The sequence below is a fragment of the Idiotropiscis lumnitzeri genome, chromosome 1 (assembly GCF_059441095.1).
Source record: "Idiotropiscis lumnitzeri isolate Australia: NSW breed Sydney's pygmy pipehorse chromosome 1, RoL_Ilum_1.0, whole genome shotgun sequence".
NCBI classification, from domain to species: domain Eukaryota; kingdom Metazoa; phylum Chordata; class Actinopteri; order Syngnathiformes; family Syngnathidae; genus Idiotropiscis; species Idiotropiscis lumnitzeri.
The window spans coordinates 6,190,712-6,214,043 of record NC_142391.1 but is presented as its reverse complement, the minus strand read 5'-3'; the positions used below and the strand labels follow the sequence as shown (position 1 = coordinate 6,214,043).

The window sequence follows — 23,332 nt, the reverse complement described above, 5'->3', positions numbered from 1 at the left end:
TAGTCTGATACAACCCAAAATAAACAAATATTCTTATCTGCCAGGATGGCCGAGTGGTCTAAGGCGCCGCGTTCAGGACCCAGTCTCCCCAGGAGGCCTGGGTTCGAATCTCAAAATTTTTTATATGTTGGATGGCCGAGTGGTCTAAGGCGCCGCGTTCAGGACCCAATCTCCCTAGGAGGCCTGGGTTCGAATCTCGAATTTCCCCGTTGTGGGACTAATAAAGGTCAAATTATCATTGTTATTATTATGGCTGCCAGGATGGCCGAGTGGTCTAAGGCGCCGCGTTCTGGACCCAGTCTCCCCAGGAGACCTGGGTTCGAATCTTGAATTTTGGCTGCCAGAATGGCCGAGTGGTCTAAGGCGCCGCATTCCGGACCCAGTCTCCCCAGGAGGCCTGGGTTCGAATCTGGCTGCCAGGATGGCCGAGTGGTCTAAGGCGCCGCGTTCCGGACCCAGTCTCCCCAGGAGGCCTGGGTTCGAATCTCGTGGCTGCCAGGATGGCCGAGTGGTCTAAGGCGCCGCGTTCCGGACCCAGTCTCCCCAGGAGGCCTGGGTTTGAATCTCGAATTTCCCCATTGTGGGACTAATAAAGGCATTATAATAATTTATTTAGATCCACTTTATTTATTTATTTATTTTGTAATTTATTTTTTATTTTTTTATTATTATTATTTTGGTTTTATTTTGGTTTGCTTCTGCATCACACTTAATACTGACAGATTTAAAAAAAAGGAAAAAACAATTAGGGTCAAATTGGCCCAACTAGTTGTTTGTTTTATTTATTTATTTATTTTTTTTGCACCACAAAAAATTGATTCAAATCGAAACAAGTTGCGGGTTGGTCTAATTTTTGACCCAACAGTTTTAAGATTGTTTTGTAAACATCACAGTAGTTTCAAGTATTAGAATTATTCCAACACCTATGCTACTTTCATTAGCCAGTCTATGATGTTTTGCATTGTGCGTTAGCATTAAGCTACTGGTCTTTCATTTCCTTTAAATAGACAATGTAATGTTTTTAGTTTTATGTTGCGTTTTCCAGTAACCTAAAACTGGGAGTGACAATAAAGAGTTTGAAGCAAGCTCACTTGAGTAGAATTATTCTTAAAATTAAAAAACACTTACTTAATTTTATGAATATGAAAGCAGTTTGTGATTATTATTCATTCAGCTTTGAACCCAGAAACCTTGGAACCAAGTCCAAGAGGGGTCACTTCAGTCGCCCATTCCACACAAAGAGAAAAATCCCACCGGCAACCCAGCAGGGGCGAGCAGCTCCACCAAACGATTATTTCTCTCGACTTTTTCCATTATTATGGAAAAGCCCGACTGTGTCTTTCTTAGCTCCCTCGGCTCGTTTTGTGGCAACTTTTTTGGCAGAGTATAATAAAGGCGCATTTTCAATTGAAATTGGAGTTCCACTCCAGTTAGCACACATCCTTTGTTTGTGCATTTCGAGCAAAGTTGGCAGCGGGAAGAAAAGAACTCCTTGTGGTCTAATACGATTCCCGTTGGTGACGATGATTGATTATGTCATTGAATCGAGCTTCAACTTGTCCATCACTCTCGTTTTGTCTCGCCTTTTTTTTCATTTGTGTGTGTGCGTGTCACGCTAGTCACTCACGGTTGGTCCACACCATCGCATGTTGCCTCCACGTCATGACACCACGGTTTAAATCAGATTAGTGACATCACCGACCCTAACCCCGTTCCAGCTTCTGTCTGCGTGTGTGTGTGTGTGTGTGTGTGTGTGTGTGTGTGTGTGTCGATTCTGCAGGGTTCACTGCAGGTCGTTCATGCTGTCCGGTCGCACCGGCCCCGGCAGCTGTCACCTGGCAGCGGCACAGGGGCTACCCTGTCCAGTATCATTCAAAAGGCAACACACACACACGCACACACACACACACACACACGCACGATGATGACTGAGATGTTGTTTCTTTCACCCTTTTTCTACGACAGACACAACGAGGCTTTTATTAGGCTGAGTCAGACCATATTAACCCTGACAAGCGTCTGTGTCACAATATGTGAATTCGCACTCAGTAGTGAGGCTCTTGCTGAAAAATGAAATGTGCAAATATTGCAAAAAAAAAAAAAAAAGTGGTGAACATTTTGTTTGTATTTGTATTTAAAACTTTATTCTGTGAGAAATATTGGAACAAAATGAGCATTTTTGGAGTGAACGTTTTGCTGCATGCTTTGAATGGATAAAAAGTAGGCTTGGATAATTCATCAATTCATCAAATTCAAATCGACATTGCAAGGCAGTAGAATGCAATTTACAAATCGCAAAAGCTGGAATTTGAAAAATAAAAACGACTTCATTTCAATTAGTCAGTAAGATTTACTTTTTTAAAACTGTCTATGTGTTAAAAACATTCTAGGGCCAGAGTTTGGAAGGTTTAAAATTATGCAGAATGCTTTAAAGGTGCCATCTGGTGAAAAAAATAGTTTAAATTGAAATCTTAAATCAATGATTTGACTAGTTTATGGAAAAATAAAACTGAGTTGCAAAAATGACATTTCAAGATTTTAAAGCTACTATTTTTTCCCCCTTAGCGAGAAAATCTCCAAAAACGACTACAGCCAGAAATATACACGTCAAATATTGATTTGATCATATTTTAGGGGACTTTAACACATTACAAAAAGTTTTTTTGGAATGTTCATTTTGCATTTGTAGTTTGATTTTGTTTGGTTTTGATTTTTAAATTGAGTTCAGATTGTTGTTTTTTTTTTGGGGTGGGGGGGAATGCTTTGCTGTAATTTTAGTTTTTTATTAAACATATTGTGTATTGAGTACAAGATTACAAAGAAATTGCACTAAGTATTTTGTAGTCAAAACTCAACAAAGATTCTTTTTTAAAACAACCGCCCACAAATCAAATTCTATAGCAGTCCACTTTGAAGGAAAATAAATGAAATTAGATGAATCACAACTCTAAAGAAATGTAAACCAGGTTATAATGTGTACTATTTTTTAAATATATTTTTTCATATCTCTACCCAAAAAAATAGAGCACTTGTTACCGAGTGTAACTTGGAACAAAAGTTTTTGTCACATGTTACAAAATGCCACAAGGATCTCTCAAAGGTAAATCTGGAGCAAGAGAGGGTCAAAATTAAATTAACCCCAAAAATATTCAACAATCAACATTTTGCTTTATTAAACATTTGCATTTTGAAAGCTATACATTTTTTTTCCACAGACCTGCCTGACAGGTTAAAAGAACATGAGAAGTGCAAAGCATTCTTTGTGACGGTCGGAAATTTAAGCTTTCTCATATGTGCGCACGGCCTGGATGCCCTCAAACGTCAATGTCTGGAAAAAAATAAAATAAAATAAAATTTTATTGATCATCATATGCATTTTGTCGTACATACAGTGGTACCTCAACTTAGAAGTTTGCGCAAAAATTGGATAATTTTAATATATTTTATATTATTTTTTATTGAAAAATATGTTAAGGTTTTTTTAATGGCAATTCCATTTATATCAGAGGTGAAAGATGATTTGAGATACAAGTGTTTTGAGTTAAGACTTAAACTCATAAGTCAAGGCACCACTGTATCCATGCCATCATCTCACCATCACCATCTTCCCATCCTTGAGCTCTCGGACAAACTTGGTTTCTTTGCCGTCCCACTTTTGCACTTGAACAAATTTGTCGCCTTCCATGGTGAAGGTGGACTAAAAGGAAAAATTGGTGTTAGTCACAACGATCGAGCTATTAGAATATTGCATTTGGGGATTGACATTACTTTGACTTTTCGGTCGTCAGGCGTGACCTCGTCAAACTCTTCGCCCAGTTTGGCGCTGAGCTCTGTGTTGCGGAAGGTGCTCAAGGTCTTCACCACCACTTTGTCGCCATCCTGGCTGATCACCACCGTGGGTTTGGTCACGTTGCCCACTTGCCTTGTGGCAAACCCGACACCTAGCGTGATTTTTTTATATATTCTTTTAAACATACAATGATTGATTATATGTGTAAAATTGTAAACATATCTTCAAATTTCTATGCATTGCCGTGTAAAAGTCTATAGAATATAATATATAAAATCTCGAATATTTTTAAATAGCATTTGACATCTATATAAAACAAGTCACTCAATGCAGCATTTTTAAAATGAAAAAGCATTTAAAATAAATAAATAAATATATATATCTATATAATATGTAAATATATAAATAAATGTATATATATATGTAAATATATATATATATATATATATATATGAAAAAAATATTCCTTTCACCTTGCTGATGAAAATGTCATATGTTCAAATATCACAGTAATATCGATATGGCAACATTGAACACCCATACGGCATGTTTTCCCACCAATTAATAAATGAATAACCTAATTCATTAATTAATTTTGTGACGTTGACATAGCACTCATTGTTATTTTTGTCATTGTGCACACATTTCATAGATGCACATTCTCTCGTAATAAAGCGTTGAACTCACTAGATAATTTTTAATACTTAAAATCTTAAATCTTCAAGTGACATATTGCATATATGGACATCTGATGTCAATTCAACATCAAAATAATTCAAATGATGTCATATTGATGTTGACTTGACATCAGATGCCCCACTTGGTTGACATCAAGCCTAAAACTAAATTTGGTCCAGTTAATAATTTCTCACGAATCGTTGCTATTGGTCAGTCCCCGTGCGTGTGTTTGCTATTAGGACGAATTTAATTTCTTTTTATGCCTTTGCAGATGCAAGAATGCCGCACACACTTTCAATATAATAAACTCTCCTCACCGAGCGCCTTCATGTAGTCGTCAAAGTTCTGGCTGTCCAACAGTTTCCACGTAGCGCAGAAGGCATCCACCATGTTTGCAGCTTTTCACTCAAAAATTGAGACAAAACATGAACGGGTCACAGATTAGACTCAGTGGTCAGCGTTATAAATGTAAGCGGTGCGGAGAACCCATCAAATAAGTACTTGGGCTGGGAGGCGGGCGCTTGAGGTGAATGGAGAAAAACGATTGGACGGCCGACGGTGTGACGTGGCTTCCGATTGGTCCAAATAAAGAAATTGCCGTAAATGGCAGATTCGTGTCGAAAGGGCTGGTTGGATGATAGTACTGTAGTCGTCTTTTTATAGCATTTACACTAATAAACTAAAACCACTCGGCTGATATTAATACCACCACATTGTAACGCGAAGGATACAGAGCAATTACACGTAAATATTGTACAGTTCAACAGATTTGTTGCGCTGTACAATATTTTGTATAATATTATAATATAAATATTCTGTAGTATATTTTCCACCATCCCGTTTTTTACCAAAACTCACAATTTTCGCACAATATAAAACAATAATCAAGACCAAGATGCAAGCACATTATAAAATTAACTCCATCTCTTGCTCCCCCCCTTAAATGTAGTATTAAAGTGGATGAATTATTTTCAGCAAAATAATAGTCCGTGCTAATAACATCCATTTTCACGTGGAGTAATCCAGCACATTTGTTTCGATTTATCCGATGCAATTAGAGGTTGTTCGCTGCTTTGGTGATCACTCAAGAATAATCCGATGGCGTATAAAAATGTCGCAGCCTGCGGATTTAGTTAGACACAGCACCACTCCAGTCAAGCGCACTTAACAATTTTCAGCCATCCTGTTTTTGTTGAACAGTAATTTGTAATTAAGGTTGGCTAAAAGAAATTATCGACGAGGAATTAGATATTGGGGGAAATATTTTTTTTTATCGGTGCCACGTTAAATTGGCCCCCCATGCCCATACACATAAAACACAAGCTCTGTCCAAATTCAAAAAGTGCGTCCTTCGAAGTACCCTTTAGCAGCGTGGGTCCTTCCAAGGTTTCTCCCCATGTAGACAAAGTGGACCACATAAACCGTGGTCAATTTGGAAAGGGCATGCAACTCGCACTTGACTTTCTTCCGTAGCACCGCAAGATGGCGGTAGTGCGCTCGGCTGGTAGAAGACACAAAGTGTTCACATGTAGAAGAAGAGCAGACCAACGTCGGTAGGTTTAGTGAAGGATGTTTGCGCCAGCCTCGTCTCCATGGAGACAAAGGCCAGATTTGAAGCACACTTTAATTAGGACACCAGAACGCATGCCGCCTTCAATTTTGACCTTTGAGGAAGCGGACTACAATTTTAGAAAGCCATTGTATAACTACGTGTAAAACTAGCAAAGTACAAAGAAAAAAAAATACCATAGAACAAAGGGCAACAAAAAATAGTAGAAACTTTTATTATTCTGTTTTAGATAATGCATTTTACAGTAAAATGTGAGAGAAAATCCTCTAAAATAAAATATGAACTGTTTATTTTCTTATCAGGCAAAAGACAAATTACGATGCGTAAATTCTTGGCACTGCTCAGGGCGATATTACAGCAACAAAAAAAAAGGGGGGGAAAAAAGAAGAAAAAAAAACACCTTTCTCATCCAGAAAAGTGATATTAATTACAAGTTCACACAGTGCATGCAAGTTTTTTTTCCAAGATAATTATATAAATGTTTACTTTTGCAGCTCCAAGTAAATAAAAAAAATATAGGTGCCCCTGCAAAATGTTTTTTCAACTTGTTTAAACCGTTTATCGAATGACAATTTTATTTATTTTTGAAATGTTTAATACAATACTTGAAAAACCCCCAAAAAATTAATAAAGGTCCCATGCCACCCTAATATTTTTACACCATTTCATATTTAATTTCGGTAAAACCGAGTATGACATGATCTAAATTTGACACCTATGCAGTTTTGTCATTTGCATGAAGGAATGAGCTGATTTGAATTAATTCTGCGCTGTTGCGACATAGGGTCGTGTGACTCAATATTCAAGCGTGTGCCCACTTCATGGTTGCGACACACTCACGGGCGTCAGGAAAAATGTCTAACGGCAACAATGCACCAGTTTCTGGTGCAAAGCGAAAACGATGCAGCAGCTGCCAATATCAGAGGAGTTAAGGAATAAACTTCTTTATTTTTTTGTGACCACGATGCATCACCATGGAGGTGGGAAGAATTTTACCACCCTCCCGTGGTCACATCAGAGCACTCAATTGCACCAACGGCACGCTGAATTCCAATGGCATCAACACAAATGAAGGGACTGTGGCCGCAAGACTCCCACATATCTGGAACTAACCAGTCAGAGGGAAGCTGTTCTCCATATCAAATTAAGTAGAACAGAGACCCAATCAGAGAAAAAAAAACATATATTTCTGAATAATAATAATAAAAAAATGACCATTAAAAAAAATTACAGCATTCCTGACCAACAAAAATGATCTTTTAAAAATGACAACCTTGTTCATTTGCAAATTGTCTTGCAAATCTGAGAAAAGCATCTTAAAAACTATTTATAAGATAAATAAATATAGTTGCATGGAACCTTTAATATTTTAGGTTTCATTGGCAGTTTGATGTGATTAAAAAAATATCAGGGAAAGGGTAGCAGAGGTAGTACTGCAAGGCAAACAAGAGTGAGGTAGGGAGGGTAACTGGCGCCAATGCTCGTCACTGTACAATAAAGGCCTCTTCTCCCCCTCGCTCTCTCTTTTAGAGCATTACGTCATCTGTCATCATCATCCTATATTAAACAAAAATGACAAAAGCACTTTATGCACAATTCCTAAGTGGCTGGTCAATGAACCCTGATCTTTCCCGTTATTAGTAGAGGATTGTCCTGAATGCCACATGGCGTGTGTGGGCGACTATGACACATCCATCGTGCACTAGTGGCAATGGCTACTGAAGATACCGACATTGATGGACAGCGACACCTCAGGCCTCTTGGTTGCCTTTGCTTGTGAGCCAGCGCAGTTTGAACCTCCCCCTTGCACTCTGAAAAAAATAAAATAAAATTAATATTCATTATTAAGCATGTATGACATCACTATCCGCAGATGTACCTACAGCAAATCCCTTTAAATCACGATTTATCTTCTAGAACAGGCGTGGGCAAACTACGGCCCGGGGGCCACATTCGGTCCGTTAAACGTTTTAATCCGGCCCGCCGAACTTGAAAAAAATGAAATGAATAAACCTTGTTAATGTTTTAGTTTCTAAATACTGTGGTTTTTCAAAGACATATATATTGTTGTAATGCTTTTGTTCACTTTCATTTAAAATCAAATGGTTTTTTTTCCTCAGAGAATGTGAGGTTATCAAAACACTCCATCTATCCGCTCCCTCTGTCAAATTTTAGAACCCATTGTGGCCCGCCAATCAAAAGGTTTGCCCAGCCCTGTTCTAGAACCTTGATTATGAAAACCCTATTTTATGAGAGGTCTTGCCCAAACTCAGTTTGAGTCTCCACGTTATCAAGTATTCCGACCGTATGGGCTGGAAGTGCTTCTTTCTTTACGTTAAAGAGCAAGGGTGAGAGACAGGATCCCTCTGGCACTCCATTTTTTTTTTTTTTTTTTTACACAGTTGGGACGGCCACACTTTTTTATATTGTTCTGCTTTTGCTGAACTGTTGAATAAAAATTTTTAAAATGAATATCGGGCAATTTATAGTCAATTTTTACAGGCCCCTCCAACCCCCACAGCACAAAAAAGCCCAGCACTTTCTGCCCGAGGTTACAGTAGCAGCAAGTGCACAACTGAAGATAGAGTTGCTTACAATATATGTATTAAAAAAATAAATTAAAAAAAAAAGAAGTATCTAAAGTCTAAAATGCAACAAAATGGCTAATACGTACATTTGTGGACTGCAATAAAAAATAGTATGCACTAATTCATGCAGTTAGAACAAAGAAACAAAAAAAATAAATGTAAAAAAAAGATAGGTTACCCTTTGCGTTGTTGCTCCGCCTGTTCTCGGAGCCTCTGCTGGTCTTGTTCATTCTCCTGAGTGTAAAAGTCCTTGCTGTCAAACAAAAGGTTCTGCAAAGTGGAACCAAATATCACTATTCAAAAATAATGTATGCATTTCTTTATTTTATTATTTTTTTAAATTGAGTTTCTTGTGATTAATTTGTTTTTACCCTGACACCTATGACATCGCCATCTTTCAGATGAAATGGTGCACCTAATAGTGAATCTGCCTTTTTCTTCTTTTTCTTCTTGGACAGATGGCTGTTCTGTAATCAGAATAAAACAAAATAAGTTGAGTACACTTGACTATTCGTACGGGAATAAGGAGCATTCTATGACAGTGGGCGACACATTTTTACATTTTTTTTTTTAATCTGAGAAGCAAATGAACTTTTCTACAAGATTTTTTTTTTTTTAACACTGATTTCAAATCCGAACTAGTGCTTCCTGTTCTTTAGGAATTAGGTTCAGCAATAGGTGGAATTTGTTTCGAAAACGTTATAGCTATTACAACATAGGGTGACATTTGTATTGTGCAAGCTTATAAGGTTTAACTTACAAGTCAACATATTAAAATGTGTCAAAAAGATGATTATTTATTTATTTTTAAATCAAGGTACCAGAATTACTCCAAGATGTGTTTCAACCCTACAGAGGTTAGGCCAAAGCCTCACAAAAAATAATTATAATAAAAGTATTTCTTTGGTGCCATCTAGTGGACTTAAAGTGCCAAAGCGAGAATCGAGAGGATGTTAATCACTCAGAACTTGGTCCCTACGTCCCTGCAAAAAGCAAGAGAACTCAAATAGCCAAACATCTCACCCAGCTGCCGATTTCCTCCCAGGTGTGTTTGTGTGGCTGCTGTTTGGCCAGCAGAAGAGAGGCAGCAGGCAAGCCGTAGCTCTCGGCCACGAAGGCGCGCAAGCCGGCAGGCGACGAGTCCCACGATGCATCCCAGATGAGCTCCTCTGTCGGCTGGTAGCAGCTCTTCCCCGATACTCCCATCTTAATATTCAGCACTATTTCCTTCGGACTTCAAAGCAAGAAAATCTGTATTAGTCAAACTATGCAATTAGAAATGAAACAGAAATGCATGACTTCAGTGGCTTTGTATTTATGCACAATGATATTTGCATAGGGGAGTCTTTTATACATGTTTTGCAATTAACAAAAAAAGGTCATTCATAATTATACTTTTTTTATTACTATTATCATCATGATGCACAGGCTGATTACTGCTTTGATGGTTAACCATTGTTGTATGATTTCAAAATAGCATTGCTGCAGAAAACAGTCACATGACTACATTGCAAAAAATTAGACACCTCACTGATGAGCTTTTTTTTTTTTTTTTTATAACGGGGCGTGGGACACTGAGGTGGTCCTTGGGGGCCACCTGGTGGCCGTGTGCACCATGTTGGTGACACCCGTTTTAAATTGTATACAGTATGGTCATCGTTTGTAGCACTTGTCGGGCTACCCAAGTGACCAGAAAAAAAAAAAAAAAAAATTGAAACTGCTGTTTTGCCAATTGCCGTTTGGTCTCACGTAACCTTTATTTAGCTTAACTTTTATTAGTTGCAGAATTACTATTGTTTTTATGATTATTGTTAATATTTAAATATATTTTATAAACGAACAAATGCCATTCATTGCATGGTCTGGTTGACATTAAAATAGTGATACATTTTGAAAGCTAATTATTATTATCTTTTTAAGAGTGTAGACTACAATAACACAAGCAAGCTATAAAATGAAATTATTCAGATTAAACTGACAAAAAACAAAATGTTTTTTGATAAATTTTGCTCCAGTTTCTCCATAACTGAAGGTCTTTTTGAACTCAAAAGGACAACATAAATTTAAAAGCAATACGCATTCAGTAAAAAAGGAAATTCATCTTACCCGAGATCCTCCTCTTTTAACAGCTGTTGCACACAAATATTTGTGCCACTGGTTATCTTAAGCTTCCTGAGGAGTCCGGAGACATAGTTAAGTTACAATTCAGAATAATGCAGCATTGCGAATACTTTCGGATGAGTTAAATCGGGTTTGTGTCCGTGCCTGAGTGTGATTTGGTTTCCTCTGAGGATGCGAGCCAGCCGGTGTCCCTCCATCTCCCACACACGCAAAAAAGTGGCGGGCAAGCACACATTCTGTAAAGCTGGAAGCGTCAACACCTGGTTCACAAATACAGACGAATAGTTTTAAAATCTTCTTTATGTTTAGCGGAACTTAATCTGAGATGTCCACAGTCACCTGAGTCTTGAGCTCCGCCAGGCTGACTTCTAATGATATCTCCACCCGGCCGACACTTGGAAGATGCAATGGGTAAGAATTAGTTTGATCTGCGACGTGATCTTCCGCCATTTGCTCCTCAGCGTGGCCGTTGTCAGTGTGGTTCACATTTGTTGCTATGGAAACAGGATCCTGATACAGCCATACAGACAGCTCGAGAAAACCCTGATTGGGGAAAAAAAAAAGATGACAATACAATGAGGGACAAACCTTCACGAATTACAAATACGAGAAGATGAAATTACCTTTGGAGGAAGTCTTCCCTCTGAGATGACGAGTGTCTCTCCATTGTTTATCTTCATTTCTGACAGAGACGCATCCTGAGGAGAAATTAGCCAGGAAAACTTTTTTCCCAGTAAATCTTCCAGAAAGGAATTCACTCTATCCAAATTGGACGATGTCATTTTTGTCTTTATTACTAATCATTTTAATGAATAATTAGTGCACTCTCAAAGTTTGAGGATTAGAGCTGAATGATTTTAGGAGAAAGATCGATTTGTGATTTTTCTTGTAGGTTTTCCAACAATTTCGATTCAATTCAAGATTTTCTTCAAATCAAGTATGTACAACACCATTTCCGAACATGACAGAAAATTACGATACATCATACCCTCAGAGCATTAAAAGCTACTATTCTAAAAATGCAGGGACACTAAAGAAGCATGTTACTTCTGATTGGTGAGTTGAAGCTAAAAAAAAAATAACTTCTGACAATCACAAAATTAGGTTGTCTGAGATCAGGATTTTGATCGGAAGACCATCATTCAGCCCGAATGAGGAGTATTAACTCATTTCATCCCAGAAATGTTCACTAAAGGAAACCCCTCAATTCCAGCGTTTTTTTCTGGATTTTGACTGATTTGGCGTGGCCAACAGAATATTGTGTTCTAATGCTATAAAAACACGGAGCTATGACACCCCAAAAAAAAAAAGAAAAAAAAAAAGGCTAGGACGTATAAATACGTCTTTGGGAGGCGGGGACTGTATGTTTTATGGATTGACTGTATTAAGTAGAGCAGGAGGGAAAAAAAATAATAACAGTTTTTAAACACTGACCTCATCGTTCAGTGCCTCTCCCACCTCCTCACACCAGTCCAGCCTTCTCAAGTGCCAACGGTTGCCTGCAAGCATGACACCTTCACAATCAGAAAATATTACTTATATGGTTAAAGAAACCGGGAGAGTAGTTTACCGTCAATTCCGGCAGCATTCAGCACTGTCTGTAGACACTGCAAGATTTAAAAAAAAAAAAAGAGAGAGATAGAAGGAGTGACGTAATGTTCAAATCTTACGAGCAGTTTGAACACTCACCCTTTAAGGACAACTCAACAGTTTAACTGTCGTACTTTAAAGAAGTGTTGTAACTTCACTTAAAACTGAAGTGAATTATTTTATTGTTCATGATACATTTTTTCGCTTTGATTTATACTGGCTCCCTTGGAATGGATTTATCACTATGTCCATTCATTTCAATAGGGAAAGATATGATATTCAATTGTCTGGCGTTACCATCATATTGATGCAATAAATTAAACTCCTAACACCTCAATTTTTATTTTTATTACCTCTTTAACAGTGCAAGTCTTCTCGATGTTAATGTCCATCTCCTCCATTCCATTGGGTGACGGTACAGAGAAGTGCAGGAAGAGCTACAATGGACATAAAGAGAAACGCCATTCATAAAGTACGAGTACATGCTTATTTTTTAGAAGGTGGGAGGGTTCTGCACCTGGACTAATGGAGTTGACATAAAAAAAAAACAAAAACAAACAAACCTGCGAAGCCTTGGGGGCACGGCCCACACAGAGCATCATTGTGGTCATGAGCCGCACGCCGGCGTCCCGCACGCACAGATCCTCGCTTACTGTTCACAGAACCAGAAGGGGCGGCGTCACAACTCCGCCCACGTTCAAAAGGTAGAAAATTACAAGGTAGCCGTAGCTTTTAAGAATTTAATGAGGGCCGACAATGACAGAGCATAAGATGTGTTTTCTAAATGATGGGGGAGTTTCCAGCTCGTGTGCAGCCATGAAACAACACGCATCAAACAGACTACCTGGAGGAAGGAGTTTCCCAGTGGTGTCCATCTGTCTCAGGCAGTATTCTGCACCTGGTGAAAAGAAGAATGGAAATTTACCAGCACAGACTCACAAAGTCTAAATGAATGGTCACTATACAGCCTCATTTAATTTGAACTCCCTTAGAAAGTGTGGAAGGTGGCTGAGCTGAGATGGCAAAACTCAAAACTCAGTGGTTCTAAAACAGCGGAGTGCAAACTTTTTGATTGGCGAACCACGATGGGTTCTAAAATTTGACACAGGGGTCGGACCAGGAGCAGATGGATGGAGTGTTTTGGTGACCTCAGCTCATCGGAGAAAAAAATATATATATTTAATTTTAAATGAAAGTGAACAAAAGCATGACAACAAAACATGTCTTTGACACACCACAGTATTTAGAAAATAAAACATTAACAAGGTTTATTCATTTCATTTTTTTCAAGTACGGCGGGCCGGATTAAAACGTTTAACGGGCCGCATGTGGCCCCCGTGCCATAGTTTGCCCACACCTGTTCTAAAACTTTTGATAACAAGGGCCGCATTAAAAAAAAATAATAATAAATACTTGACAAACATGAAAATATTGTCAAGTAGCAGGCCCAATCTAAAATGAAGCAAAAATCTACCGTAGTAGTGATTTTACTATGTTGGAGTTAATCAGTGATGACCAACGGCCCCCAAAATTCAAGTTAGGACCCCACCGTAGCAACAGAAATCCAAGTATACAACATTTCTAAATGTCGAACGTCTTGCCTGCAAGTTGCAGCTCCTTCATGGCCCTCAGCTTCACTTCACCCAGCAGCTGTAGACAATGTAAAGTGTTTGATTTAAAGCAGTAAAAACTGATTAGAAAGCAAACAAATCGACTGACCACATCTCCTGCAGCGGGAACCTTGACTCTCCGGCTCCCGTCTTCGTCGCCGCCTCCAAAGGCGCAACCCTGCGGTTGAAACTCCACTTGGAGCCAGCGACATTCCGACGGCGTCATCACAGTGATCACGTCTCCATTTATGGTGTACATGCTGAAAAAAAAAAATGGTACAAAAATTGTTTGTTTTTTTTGCTACTTAGAAAATGTCTTAAAAATGGTTGTGGATAATAATTGGGAACAGTGAGCTGTTGAACAAAAAAATTATTATTATTAAAAAAAAACAAGAAAAAAAACACTTTGTTCAAAAACACTCAAATTAAACTCTACCTGTTGACAACTACAACTGCATCAACTAATTTTTGTCATTTTACCCTCATTTTGTTTTTGTAGACATGGTGTACAGTAGTTTGAACACTACTGCTGAATGAAAAAATGTCAGAGAGTTTTGACAAAAAAACCTGGGAACTTAAATTTGTGAATATATTGCATGTCTCTTTTGGAAGAAAAAAAAAAAAATCTGTGATTTACCTGTTATCAAAAGACTGTGGTTCGAGCACCAGCATGGCGTCTCCATCTTTAAGCGACAGCTCCTTGAGGGTCCGGAACATGTCGTCGGATGAAAACACCCGCCAGCCACTGGCGCCTCCGCCCTCACCCGTGCCATGCTCTCCTCCTTCGGCTCCCGTCTGCTCCTGGCACAGAAGACTGCCGGCGGACTCGCCCAGGGCTTCCCGCACTTCGCTGAGAGTGGCGCCGCCGGCGAACGCCCTCGCCTCCTTTTTGAGACCCCCGCTGTCCGTGCTGTCGCCGGTCTCGTTGATCGCCGCCCCCTCCGGTTCGTCGTGCGTCTCTAAGGAGGGTCGGACGACGGTGAGCAGCACCGGTTCCCACTCGACTCCGGTTAGGACACCTACGCCGCATACCTGAAGATCATAGTTTTAATTATTTAATAAAAAATATTTCACATGTGAAATAATTGCAAATTTCCTTAATGAGGCCCAAGATTGTCGTCTTCTCTTAAATTGAACATTTATTAATTAAATTGTAAAAAACAATCCGTATAATTATACACACAAATATTTCATTCCATAATTCATTTCAGTACCCATTAAAAAATTTCATAACATTTAGTCATTTAATGGCATTTAGGCAATTCTTTTTTTTTTCATTTATGGAATGGTTGTTTATCTAGTGAAATATTATATATTTACTTTCTATTCAAACAAAATTTATTTATTGACAAAAATGTAATAGTCAGGCAAGGTTTATTTGACGCATTTTTATTGGCATTTCCGATCATGTAATTGAATTAGTAATCAATGACATGTAATGACACTCTTATTTTTTTAATGTATCAATTTCATCACTTAATGCAATATTTATTCATTTATTGACTTATCATTGGCCTATGTATGGTTACTTAATCATAATAATAATAATACATTCAATTTGCAAGCGCCTTTCAAGACCCTCAAGGACACTGTACATCGAAAAAAGCAATTAAAACCAAAATTTTCAATCTAAGAAAATAAATATAAAATAAAGGATAAATGGATAAATAAAATAGAGAATAGAGAAGGGGAATTAAAATGGCGCGGTGCTAGAGTGAGTATGCGATCTTAAAGAGGTGACTTTTGAGTTTTGATGGTAAAAGACGGTGTTTATGAACTCATTAAATGCCAAGAATGACTCCATTAGAATCAAAACATTCAGTGCCATGGTGAGTTGTGTCGTTTTTGTTTTCAATGGGAGGGGTTTATACAAGTCAGATTTTGACATGCAAGCACTTTGAGGAGTAAAGAGAAAGCGCCACCAGAGGGCAGCACATTCATTTGGTAGCTTCAATATAAAAATATAAAGTCCAAATAATGTGTGGGTCCTGAAAAATCTGCCAAAACACTTTAAAATCGCTGCCACTCTCGGGTTGTGATCACGGCAAAAGGCTGGAATTGAATTACGGTAGTTTATAGTCACTAATGGGAAAACAGCTCACACTTACTCATTCTAACGCAACGATAGGGGGAATAAAGGCACTGAAATTTGGTTTCATATGTAGACCGACGGTGTGTATATTGAATGACAATAAAGCAAAGATCAAGTGATTTCATGGCCAATTATTTCATGCCACAGCACGTAGAAAAGAGCAATTAGTGCAATCATCTCCATTTATATCGTTCACACACACACACAGGCACTGACTAGTTACTTGAGCCCTTTTGTACTCTGTTGCTAACCAAAACAGCTGCGCCTAACCAGTTTCTACGTTTCATTAAAGTTTAAAATCCAAACATGATTTTGTGTTTTGACATTGCTCAACAATGTTCCAGGTAACTAGGAGACTTATTCGCTTTGTCCAGTCCAGAGTGCATCATTTGTTTTTCGAAAGTCAGGTTTACTTTATTTTTTTTTTTTTTTACATGACAACTTATAATACACCGCTAATAAAATTTCTTATTATTTCAAAATGCTCCAGCCCATATACTTACAACTGAAAGTTATTTTGTAAAAGTAATTCTTTTGTTAATATTTTGGACTCGTTTCTCACCTCTCGTCCGTTCCAAACAAACAGGTCAGGGTTTGTATCGATGCCTGCGCTGCACAGTGAGACGTCGTCATCTGTGACAAGTAAACAAGCCCAAATCAAGAGACGCGCTCGATTGAGACGCCAAGGCGTTCTTTTATGCTAAAGTGTCGAACCTGTGAGAGTGTTGTACAGGTGGAGACCCGCGGGAAGCATCTTGGCCAACGTCAGAACCATGTCGCCCTCCCATTTTTCTTGTTGCTAATAAAAACAAAGACATTGTTTGTTTCTGCTGCCAGTCATCAGATTCAAATGCATTATGTGAATAAAAACCTGATAAAGAGCTAATCGCAGGTCTCCAACGGTCTTTCTGCTGTCGAAAACAAGGGCAGTGCTGGCATTGGGCTCATTGCTGATTGGCTGCAGCGTTCCGTTGATCAGCCTATAAGAAGACGCCAGGTGGACACGCAGCTCCATGTGGTTATTACTGGCCTCATATTCCTCCCTGTGATCGGAAACAAAGACGACGTTGATCAGACTCACATCATGGAGGTCTTGTGAAGGGCACATGCAAACCTTTTTTTTTTAATCTGCCCTTTTTAATTTTATAGAGGTTGTAAAACGAGCTTCTGTACCGCATGTGCTGCAGCTTGATGTTCTCCTCCCGAGCCATCTGGAGGAGATGATGAGGAACTTTATAGTGAGGACTGTTCCGAGCTACAAAGCAAGATCATTATCAGTTTCTTTGGTGGTCTTAATCAGGTTCTCTTGGTTTTGTTACCTTCAGTGGGCCGCTGCAGCTGACTCTTTCTGTAGAACAGCATGTACGCGCTCTCTTTGCCCTGAAACTGCTTCTCTATGTCCGACTCCCGGATAGAGGTAACCGAGGAGTCGTTCAGGTCAAACCAGTGGCAAGTCTGCAGACACGAGAAAAATGTCACCACGTAATATCCACCAGGAGGGCCTTTTTTACATATTTTATTATGGTTCAAGTGGACCTCTTGTTGGCGCTCCAGGCCGGCAACAGTGTCACCATCTTGGTTTGCAGGAGTGGGGGGGTCAGCAGGATCAGGGGGTTCGCTCACGGGGCCGGGTGTTTCTGCCTTTAGTGCTACTTGGGTACCATTGGACACCAAGATAAAAACATCATTGTTTGACTGCAGGAACTGTTTGATAGGAGAAGAAATAAGGAACAAGTCAGCTTGACTGCACAACAATCATTCTTGCAAAAAAAAAAAGAATCATGAAACTAGAATGGCTTCCTCCAAAATAAGCAATACAGTTCCCTTCCATTCCTGTAGGTGGCGGTAGTTCACCGTCTGGTGACAGCTGCCCGACTTGGTGGCAGCCATAGTTTACACACCTAAGGCTCATTTTGTAATTTATTTTTGTATTTTTACATAAAATCATTTAGGTAAACAGCTAGCTAAATGAATTTTTAATTATATAAATTGGTCAAATCTGATGGATTCTATTGATTAAGTCAAATTTATGTAATTTTTTTTATGGGCTTCTATTGTTCAAAGCACATTGCTAATTTACAAAAACACTGTGTTGGTAATTTGGCAATTTGGATGTGATATTTAGCTCATTTTCAGACCCCTCAAATGTCGATTTTTCCAAATAATGACAAGCGTCTTTAATTCCTGCGAAAAAAAAACACCAGAGCAGAATCACTTTTGCATTGTTTTCCGTATGACACGGAAGGAACCGGGTGAAGGGCAATCACCGTTTCAGTCGCACTGAACGTTGCCAAAGACATCACGCCGAGCAATGCAGTTTGGCGGTTTATTTTAATATATTTAAATTAGTAGAATATTTAAAATGTGTTCTATTCATTATGGGAAAAACACTGTTGGGGAGGGGGGATGTATTTGTTTGTTTAACATGGTTATGAGAAATAAAGCTAATTGCAGAAAGGGGGGGGGGAATAAAGACACAAAACTGGGTTGAAATACTGTCACTGCCATCAGCTGTTAATAAGCAAAGCGGGAAAGCATTGTTACAAAAAAAAAAAAAAAACACACACAGAAATTGGATTTTTGTGGACATTTTTGTGGATTTATTTTTTGTCCATATACTACAATCCTGGCTGCGTGAGGAATCTTGCTAACCTATCTTTTCCCTCACTCTTTCCACATTCTGAAGAGGTAATTAAAAACACACACCTTGCCAATGGGGCCATAGTCTTTCCTAAATGCTTTGCTCCAGGAGGATCCGACCTTCTCCATGAGTTTCTGACCCAATTGGTCCAACCGGATGCTCTTCGATGGTTCCTAGAAAATAAATACAGAAAAAAAACCACCATTGAAACACGCAAAACATTATTATTTTTTTTTTGTTGTTGTTATACCTGCTCAATAATAGCAGTGAGGACACACAAAGGGTCATTTTCATTGAGTTTAGGCCCGCACACATCCTTCACTTCCTGCTTGGCCTTTGGAAGAGTCTTTTTTTTGTTGTTCTCTTCGTCCTGACAAAAACACAAAGGAGATTAGCTTCATTCTTGGATCTAAACCTCCATTTAGTAGTTTTTCCTCTTACCACCGGTTCCCAGCAACCAAGGCACTCAATGTCCTTGATGTGAACGTGGTAATGGCCGCCGTAGCAGCCGCCCTTGTGGATAATCACGGAGAACAGCTCGTAGGAGTAGTCGGCGTCATCTCCGTCGGTCTGGAATGGTGCAAAAGGATTGTGAATCAAAAAGAGAAAAAAAAAAAACATGGAGCACAAGTGCAATTACTACTTTCCTACCAGACAATTAATTATCTTTTTGGCTCAGTAATGCATAGAAATTTACATTTTCAAATATTTGTGATGCATTAATCGCAAATATCACTCAGTTAAGATGTGTAAGCATACTTCTTTGAGACCAATTCCTATTTAGACAGGACAGGACTTTCTAATGCCACCTTGTGGCTTCTTGAAGCATTATAGAAAGAACATGAAAAAGAAAAAACGGTTAGAATTTTCACTAATCGCATCAGGTCTAAGTCACAAAGAGAAAAAGTTCAGAGATAGCAGAAATCTGCCTCGTAATGGATGCCCAACTCAAAAAGTTAATAGTTGCCAATAGATGCAACAAAATGGCGCCAAAACTTTTTTTTTTCCATTCGACAAGACTATGTCTGCCAAAATGCTTCACCCCTCACTCCAACAGATTTGGAAACAATATTTCCATATTAGACACTTCTTCGGACTAAGCACAAAAACACTGAACATTTGAGTTTTTCAATGAAAAGCACAGGACAGGTTCGGCTAAATTGAGGCTGCTAAACTACAAAATCTGCGAGGACTCAGCGTTTAGGATTTGTACCTGTTCACAAAATGGCCGTAGGTTGATGGTGAGGGGAAAGCTGTAGCGGCCCGTCTCCTTGTAGCGCTCACACTTAAAGCAGTCAAAGCTGAACCTCAGCAAGGACATGGTCATGAACGGGGGAAGCTTCTTCAACTTGGCAGACTGAGGGAAGGAACAACAATTGAAAAAAGAAAATTCTTTGATATGTATTGTTGACAGTAAAGTAGTTTTTACCTTGGATGCAGTGACCAGTCTGTCACACATTGCACAGCTGTACAGATTATTGCCTTCGAACAACTCCTCCTCCACAAACATGCTACACAAAGCTTCCTCAAGGCTGGACATGCCGCAGACGCAGGCCGTCAGATCCAGGAAGTCCTCCTGGTGTAGAAGGTTCCGACATATTAGTTCCCATACAAAGAAAATCCTTTTTACAAACGCGGCAAGTCATTGAGTGTTGAGGACCTGTCGCTGGCTGACGTTGCCACACTCCTTGCAGGCGATGCTGTTGACGATGGTGCCGTGGTACAGGCGGCGGATGAGCGTGCTGCCAGAGGTGCCCACGAGGGATTTCTCCAGAGCACTAAAGAGAATCCGGTTGAGTTCCTGCACGTCGTGCTGGTTTGTTCTCTGTAGATTTCACAGTAGAACAAAAGTTTAACTTAAGAATTCAACTGTCGCTACGACAGGTGCCGCATTCCACTGTCCCTTAAATATTAAGAGTCCCGATGACAACTTTATTTTCTCATTCACAAACTGACATTTTCATTGCAACTCCATACTGCCCAAACAAAGTTGTTTCTTCTTTATTTTGAGGAGAATCACAAAATATTTTTCCCAGATGTCATATATTTAGGAGAATAATTAAAAAAAAAAAAAAAAAAAAAGGAAAGAAAAAAAATATGAATTATTTTATTTCACAGTATGGATCATCAGAATAAAATGGAAAACCACAAATTTTTAAAATAGAAATACTGCTCAGTAAACCAAATGAACTTCGTGACCTTGGAAATCCCCACACAAAAGGAGATTATCTTTTCAAACGTCACCCTGCTATATATTTCCCCATTGAGCTTCTACAACCTCCCACCTTTTGTATTTTCATTTTCACAACAAGCGTGTCAAAACAGAGCCTTGAACTGTAAGTCTGGTGTTCGACGGCGACCCCCCACCACCACCCATGTTAGCGCTTACCTGGGTTACACAATCAACGCAGCTGGACTGCCTCTGGACAAAATGGAATTCTTCCACACAGCAAGGATGACCTCTTTGCGGCATCCAGCATGGCTTGCTCCACATGGCGAGCGCCAGTGATTGATTTATGATGGTTTATCAACCAAGTAACTTGAGCCTCTACGGGTTTTGTCCATGAACACCGACCTGTTTCAGTCTGTATTTTCTCTCTGTCAAACGGACATTTTTTAAGCAGCCCAAATAAAAATTTTTTTAGGTTGTTATCTCAGGGAAAAGCAGAAAAAGAGTCCTTTTTTTCCTCAAGAATATACACAGGAAAAAAGTCCTATTTTGAAGTGAAAAAAATCTTATCTTGTGAGGATTATGAACATTTCTAGGAGAACAAAAGTGACCGAATTATTTTACGTCTTAATACAGAGTTCTCTCACTTAAGGGTGATGATACGTTCCATGATCCCCCTCCGCCCCGCCCAAAATAGGTGAACTTTCACAAAATAGAGGTTGACTTTTTTTTTGTTTCTTGATTTATCAGCCTCGATTAAGCTGTTACGGAAATGGGGGAAAGAAAAGTTTTCTTATTATTGCCAGAATAAAGTCTCAAATATGACAGAAAAAAGGCCCAATAGTTTTAGGATTATGTCATATTTTTGGAGAAATACATCTTAATACTGCAAGAATAAAGATTCATTGTTTTTTTTAGACAAAAAAAGTTTTAACATTGCCAGGATTCTGCCAGATTTTTAAGTATTCATATCACCAAAATAAAGTATAATTTTTAGCGAAAAAAAATCTTAAAACTTGTCAGAATAAAGCCTTTGCCCAATGTTTTAATACAGTACTACGAGAAAACTTTTCCAACAAATTCCTTTTAATTTTGCCAGAATTAAGTCATCCCTCTGGAGAAAAAAAAGAAGTGGTTGATTGATTAACCTGAACCTGTATAAGTCTGTCACTCTGCGTCTTGTCTATGAACACATACCTCATTGGTGTTCCAGCCAAAGCTGTCAGTGAGGTCAGCCGTAGAGGCGCTCTGCTGATCCACCAGCAAAAGACGGGCGAAGAGTCTCTGGAGCTCCAGAGGGATGACACGGACCTGCAGGAATAAGCCCAAATTGTGACCTGACACCTTACAGGGAAAAAAAGCATACACAAGTGAACGAAAGAGAAGTAATACAAAAGTTTTTCTGAGAGAGCTATAACCTCAGTCACAGGTGTTCTCACGTTTTGGTCATGCAACATCTTATTTTGCTTCAATGGATGGTGGCTGAATACGAATAAATTCTGTATCATGAGCGATCATACGTCGCAGTGGATCTTGTAAGTGTACCTAAAGGCACTGTTGTACTTTCCAGCACTTACTTTGGCCCCTGGTTTGTCTTTATCTTCAAGACATCCCAATTCCTCAGTCCCTAACGCAAACAGCTCCTCTGCGGACATACAACAAAAATTAACAAGTCGACAAGATCTTTGTTTTCACACCTGCAGCCTCACCTCTGAACTCGGGAGTGAACAGGAGAGTCTGGAGCAGGGAGTTGAGGTAGCACGTCCCTCCCTGGTTCCTAATACCGCACAGCTGGCTTCTTCCTCGGGGAGCCGGAGGCTCGTTTCCAGCCTTGGCAACTCTCCCGCCTCCGGAGGACGAGGAGATAGAGGAGAAGCCCCCATCACCCTCGTCGCCATCCTCCTCAAATAGATTCCCAAACATGTCGTTTCGTTGGGTTTTATGTTGCTTTGTAAACGCGCCACGCTGCCTCTCGCTATCTCATCTTGGTCTTGCCCAGTTCACGGTTGACAATTGCCGGAATGACGCGGAAATAAGACGACTTGACGGGGATGAACATAGCGACCGGCGGGAATGTGTAAATGCGTCCAATGCTAACTAACAAGTTCACCTGGCTCGACTGCACTGCGAAAAGGAAACAAAAAGTCCGTGTGTCGGTAACGTACAACGTCAAGTAAAATACGGAAAGCAAGAGTGTCGATATAATGATACAGTGTGCAACTGTTTATCTATTCGACTGTGTCTACACCGTCCTTCTTTTCTAGTTTAGGTCTTAAAGCAGCGAATGTAAATACAAATGCCGACGGTGGACAGCGGGCAGCCATCTTGTTTTCGACAGGAACTTCGCCACTTCGCCGTGAAGCATTATGGGTCCTGTAGTTTCATCCCGTTTTTTGTGGATAACACAGTGACGTCATATCCGCTGCGTGCAATTATGGTAGACTCCTTTCGGGTTATGATTCGCATGGATTCGTATTTTCAA

At 39.4% G+C, this 23,332-nt stretch overlaps 2 protein-coding genes across 3 annotated transcripts; both read right to left on the bottom strand.

Moving 5' to 3' along the window:
- Positions 1-3,148: 3,148 nt before the first annotated feature.
- Positions 3,149-4,952, bottom strand: fabp7a (fatty acid binding protein 7, brain, a). The gene is made up of 4 exons (XM_088313425.1): positions 4,786-4,952; positions 3,769-3,941; positions 3,596-3,697; positions 3,149-3,328 (listed from the first exon to the last, which is right to left on the bottom strand). Exons 1-4 carry the CDS (start codon positions 4,856-4,858, stop codon positions 3,278-3,280), a joined length of 399 nt encoding a protein of 132 aa, XP_088169551.1. The 5' UTR covers positions 4,859-4,952; the 3' UTR covers positions 3,149-3,277.
- A 1,284-nt stretch (positions 4,953-6,236) lies between these two features.
- Positions 6,237-23,200, bottom strand: usp40 (ubiquitin specific peptidase 40). 2 transcript variants are annotated; one of them, XM_088313413.1, is made up of 30 exons: positions 22,560-23,200; positions 22,428-22,495; positions 22,048-22,161; positions 20,341-20,505; positions 20,110-20,256; positions 19,894-20,037; positions 19,122-19,250; positions 18,931-19,050; positions 18,746-18,853; positions 17,576-17,743; positions 17,359-17,494; positions 17,213-17,294; positions 16,911-17,082; positions 16,754-16,838; positions 16,602-16,672; positions 14,585-14,979; positions 13,939-14,207; positions 13,182-13,235; positions 12,901-12,989; positions 12,691-12,774; positions 12,318-12,354; positions 12,182-12,246; positions 11,371-11,445; positions 11,087-11,290; positions 10,892-11,007; positions 10,733-10,798; positions 9,650-9,860; positions 8,998-9,093; positions 8,805-8,896; positions 6,237-7,849 (listed from the first exon to the last, which is right to left on the bottom strand). In XM_088313413.1, the coding sequence occupies exons 1-30, from the start codon at positions 22,771-22,773 to the stop codon at positions 7,741-7,743; spliced, it is 3,885 nt and encodes a 1,294-aa protein (XP_088169539.1). In that variant the 5' UTR covers positions 22,774-23,200; the 3' UTR covers positions 6,237-7,740. The 2 variants fall into 2 exon arrangements, with proteins under 2 accessions (XP_088169539.1, XP_088169544.1); XM_088313418.1 differs by lacking the exons at positions 22,048-22,161; positions 22,428-22,495; positions 22,560-23,200 and adding an exon at positions 21,070-22,013.
- Between the last annotated feature and the right edge of the window lie 132 nt (positions 23,201-23,332).

What these genes read in the sequence shown, in the direction of transcription:
- fabp7a (XM_088313425.1), bottom strand. Translation starts at nt 4,858, where the DNA reads ATGGTGGATGCCTTCTGCGCTACGTGGAAACTGTTGGACAGCCAGAAC. An exon ending in CGACTACATGAAGGCGCTCG is followed by an intron (nt 3,942 to 4,785) that starts GTGAGGAGAGTT and finishes AAATCACGCTAG; the next exon opens with GTGTCGGGTTTGCCACAAGG. An exon ending in CTGACGACCGAAAAGTCAAA is followed by an intron (nt 3,698 to 3,768) that starts GTAATGTCAATC and finishes TTTTCCTTTTAG; the next exon opens with TCCACCTTCACCATGGAAGG.
- usp40 (XM_088313413.1), bottom strand. Translation starts at nt 22,773, where the DNA reads ATGTTTGGGAATCTATTTGAGGAGGATGGCGACGAGGGTGATGGGGGC. An exon ending in TACGGCCATTTTGTGAACAG is followed by an intron (nt 19,251 to 19,893) that starts GTACAAATCCTA and finishes GCACCATTCCAG; the next exon opens with ACCGACGGAGATGACGCCGA. An exon ending in TGGCGGAGCTCAAGACTCAG is followed by an intron (nt 11,008 to 11,086) that starts GTGACTGTGGAC and finishes TTTGTGAACCAG; the next exon opens with GTGTTGACGCTTCCAGCTTT.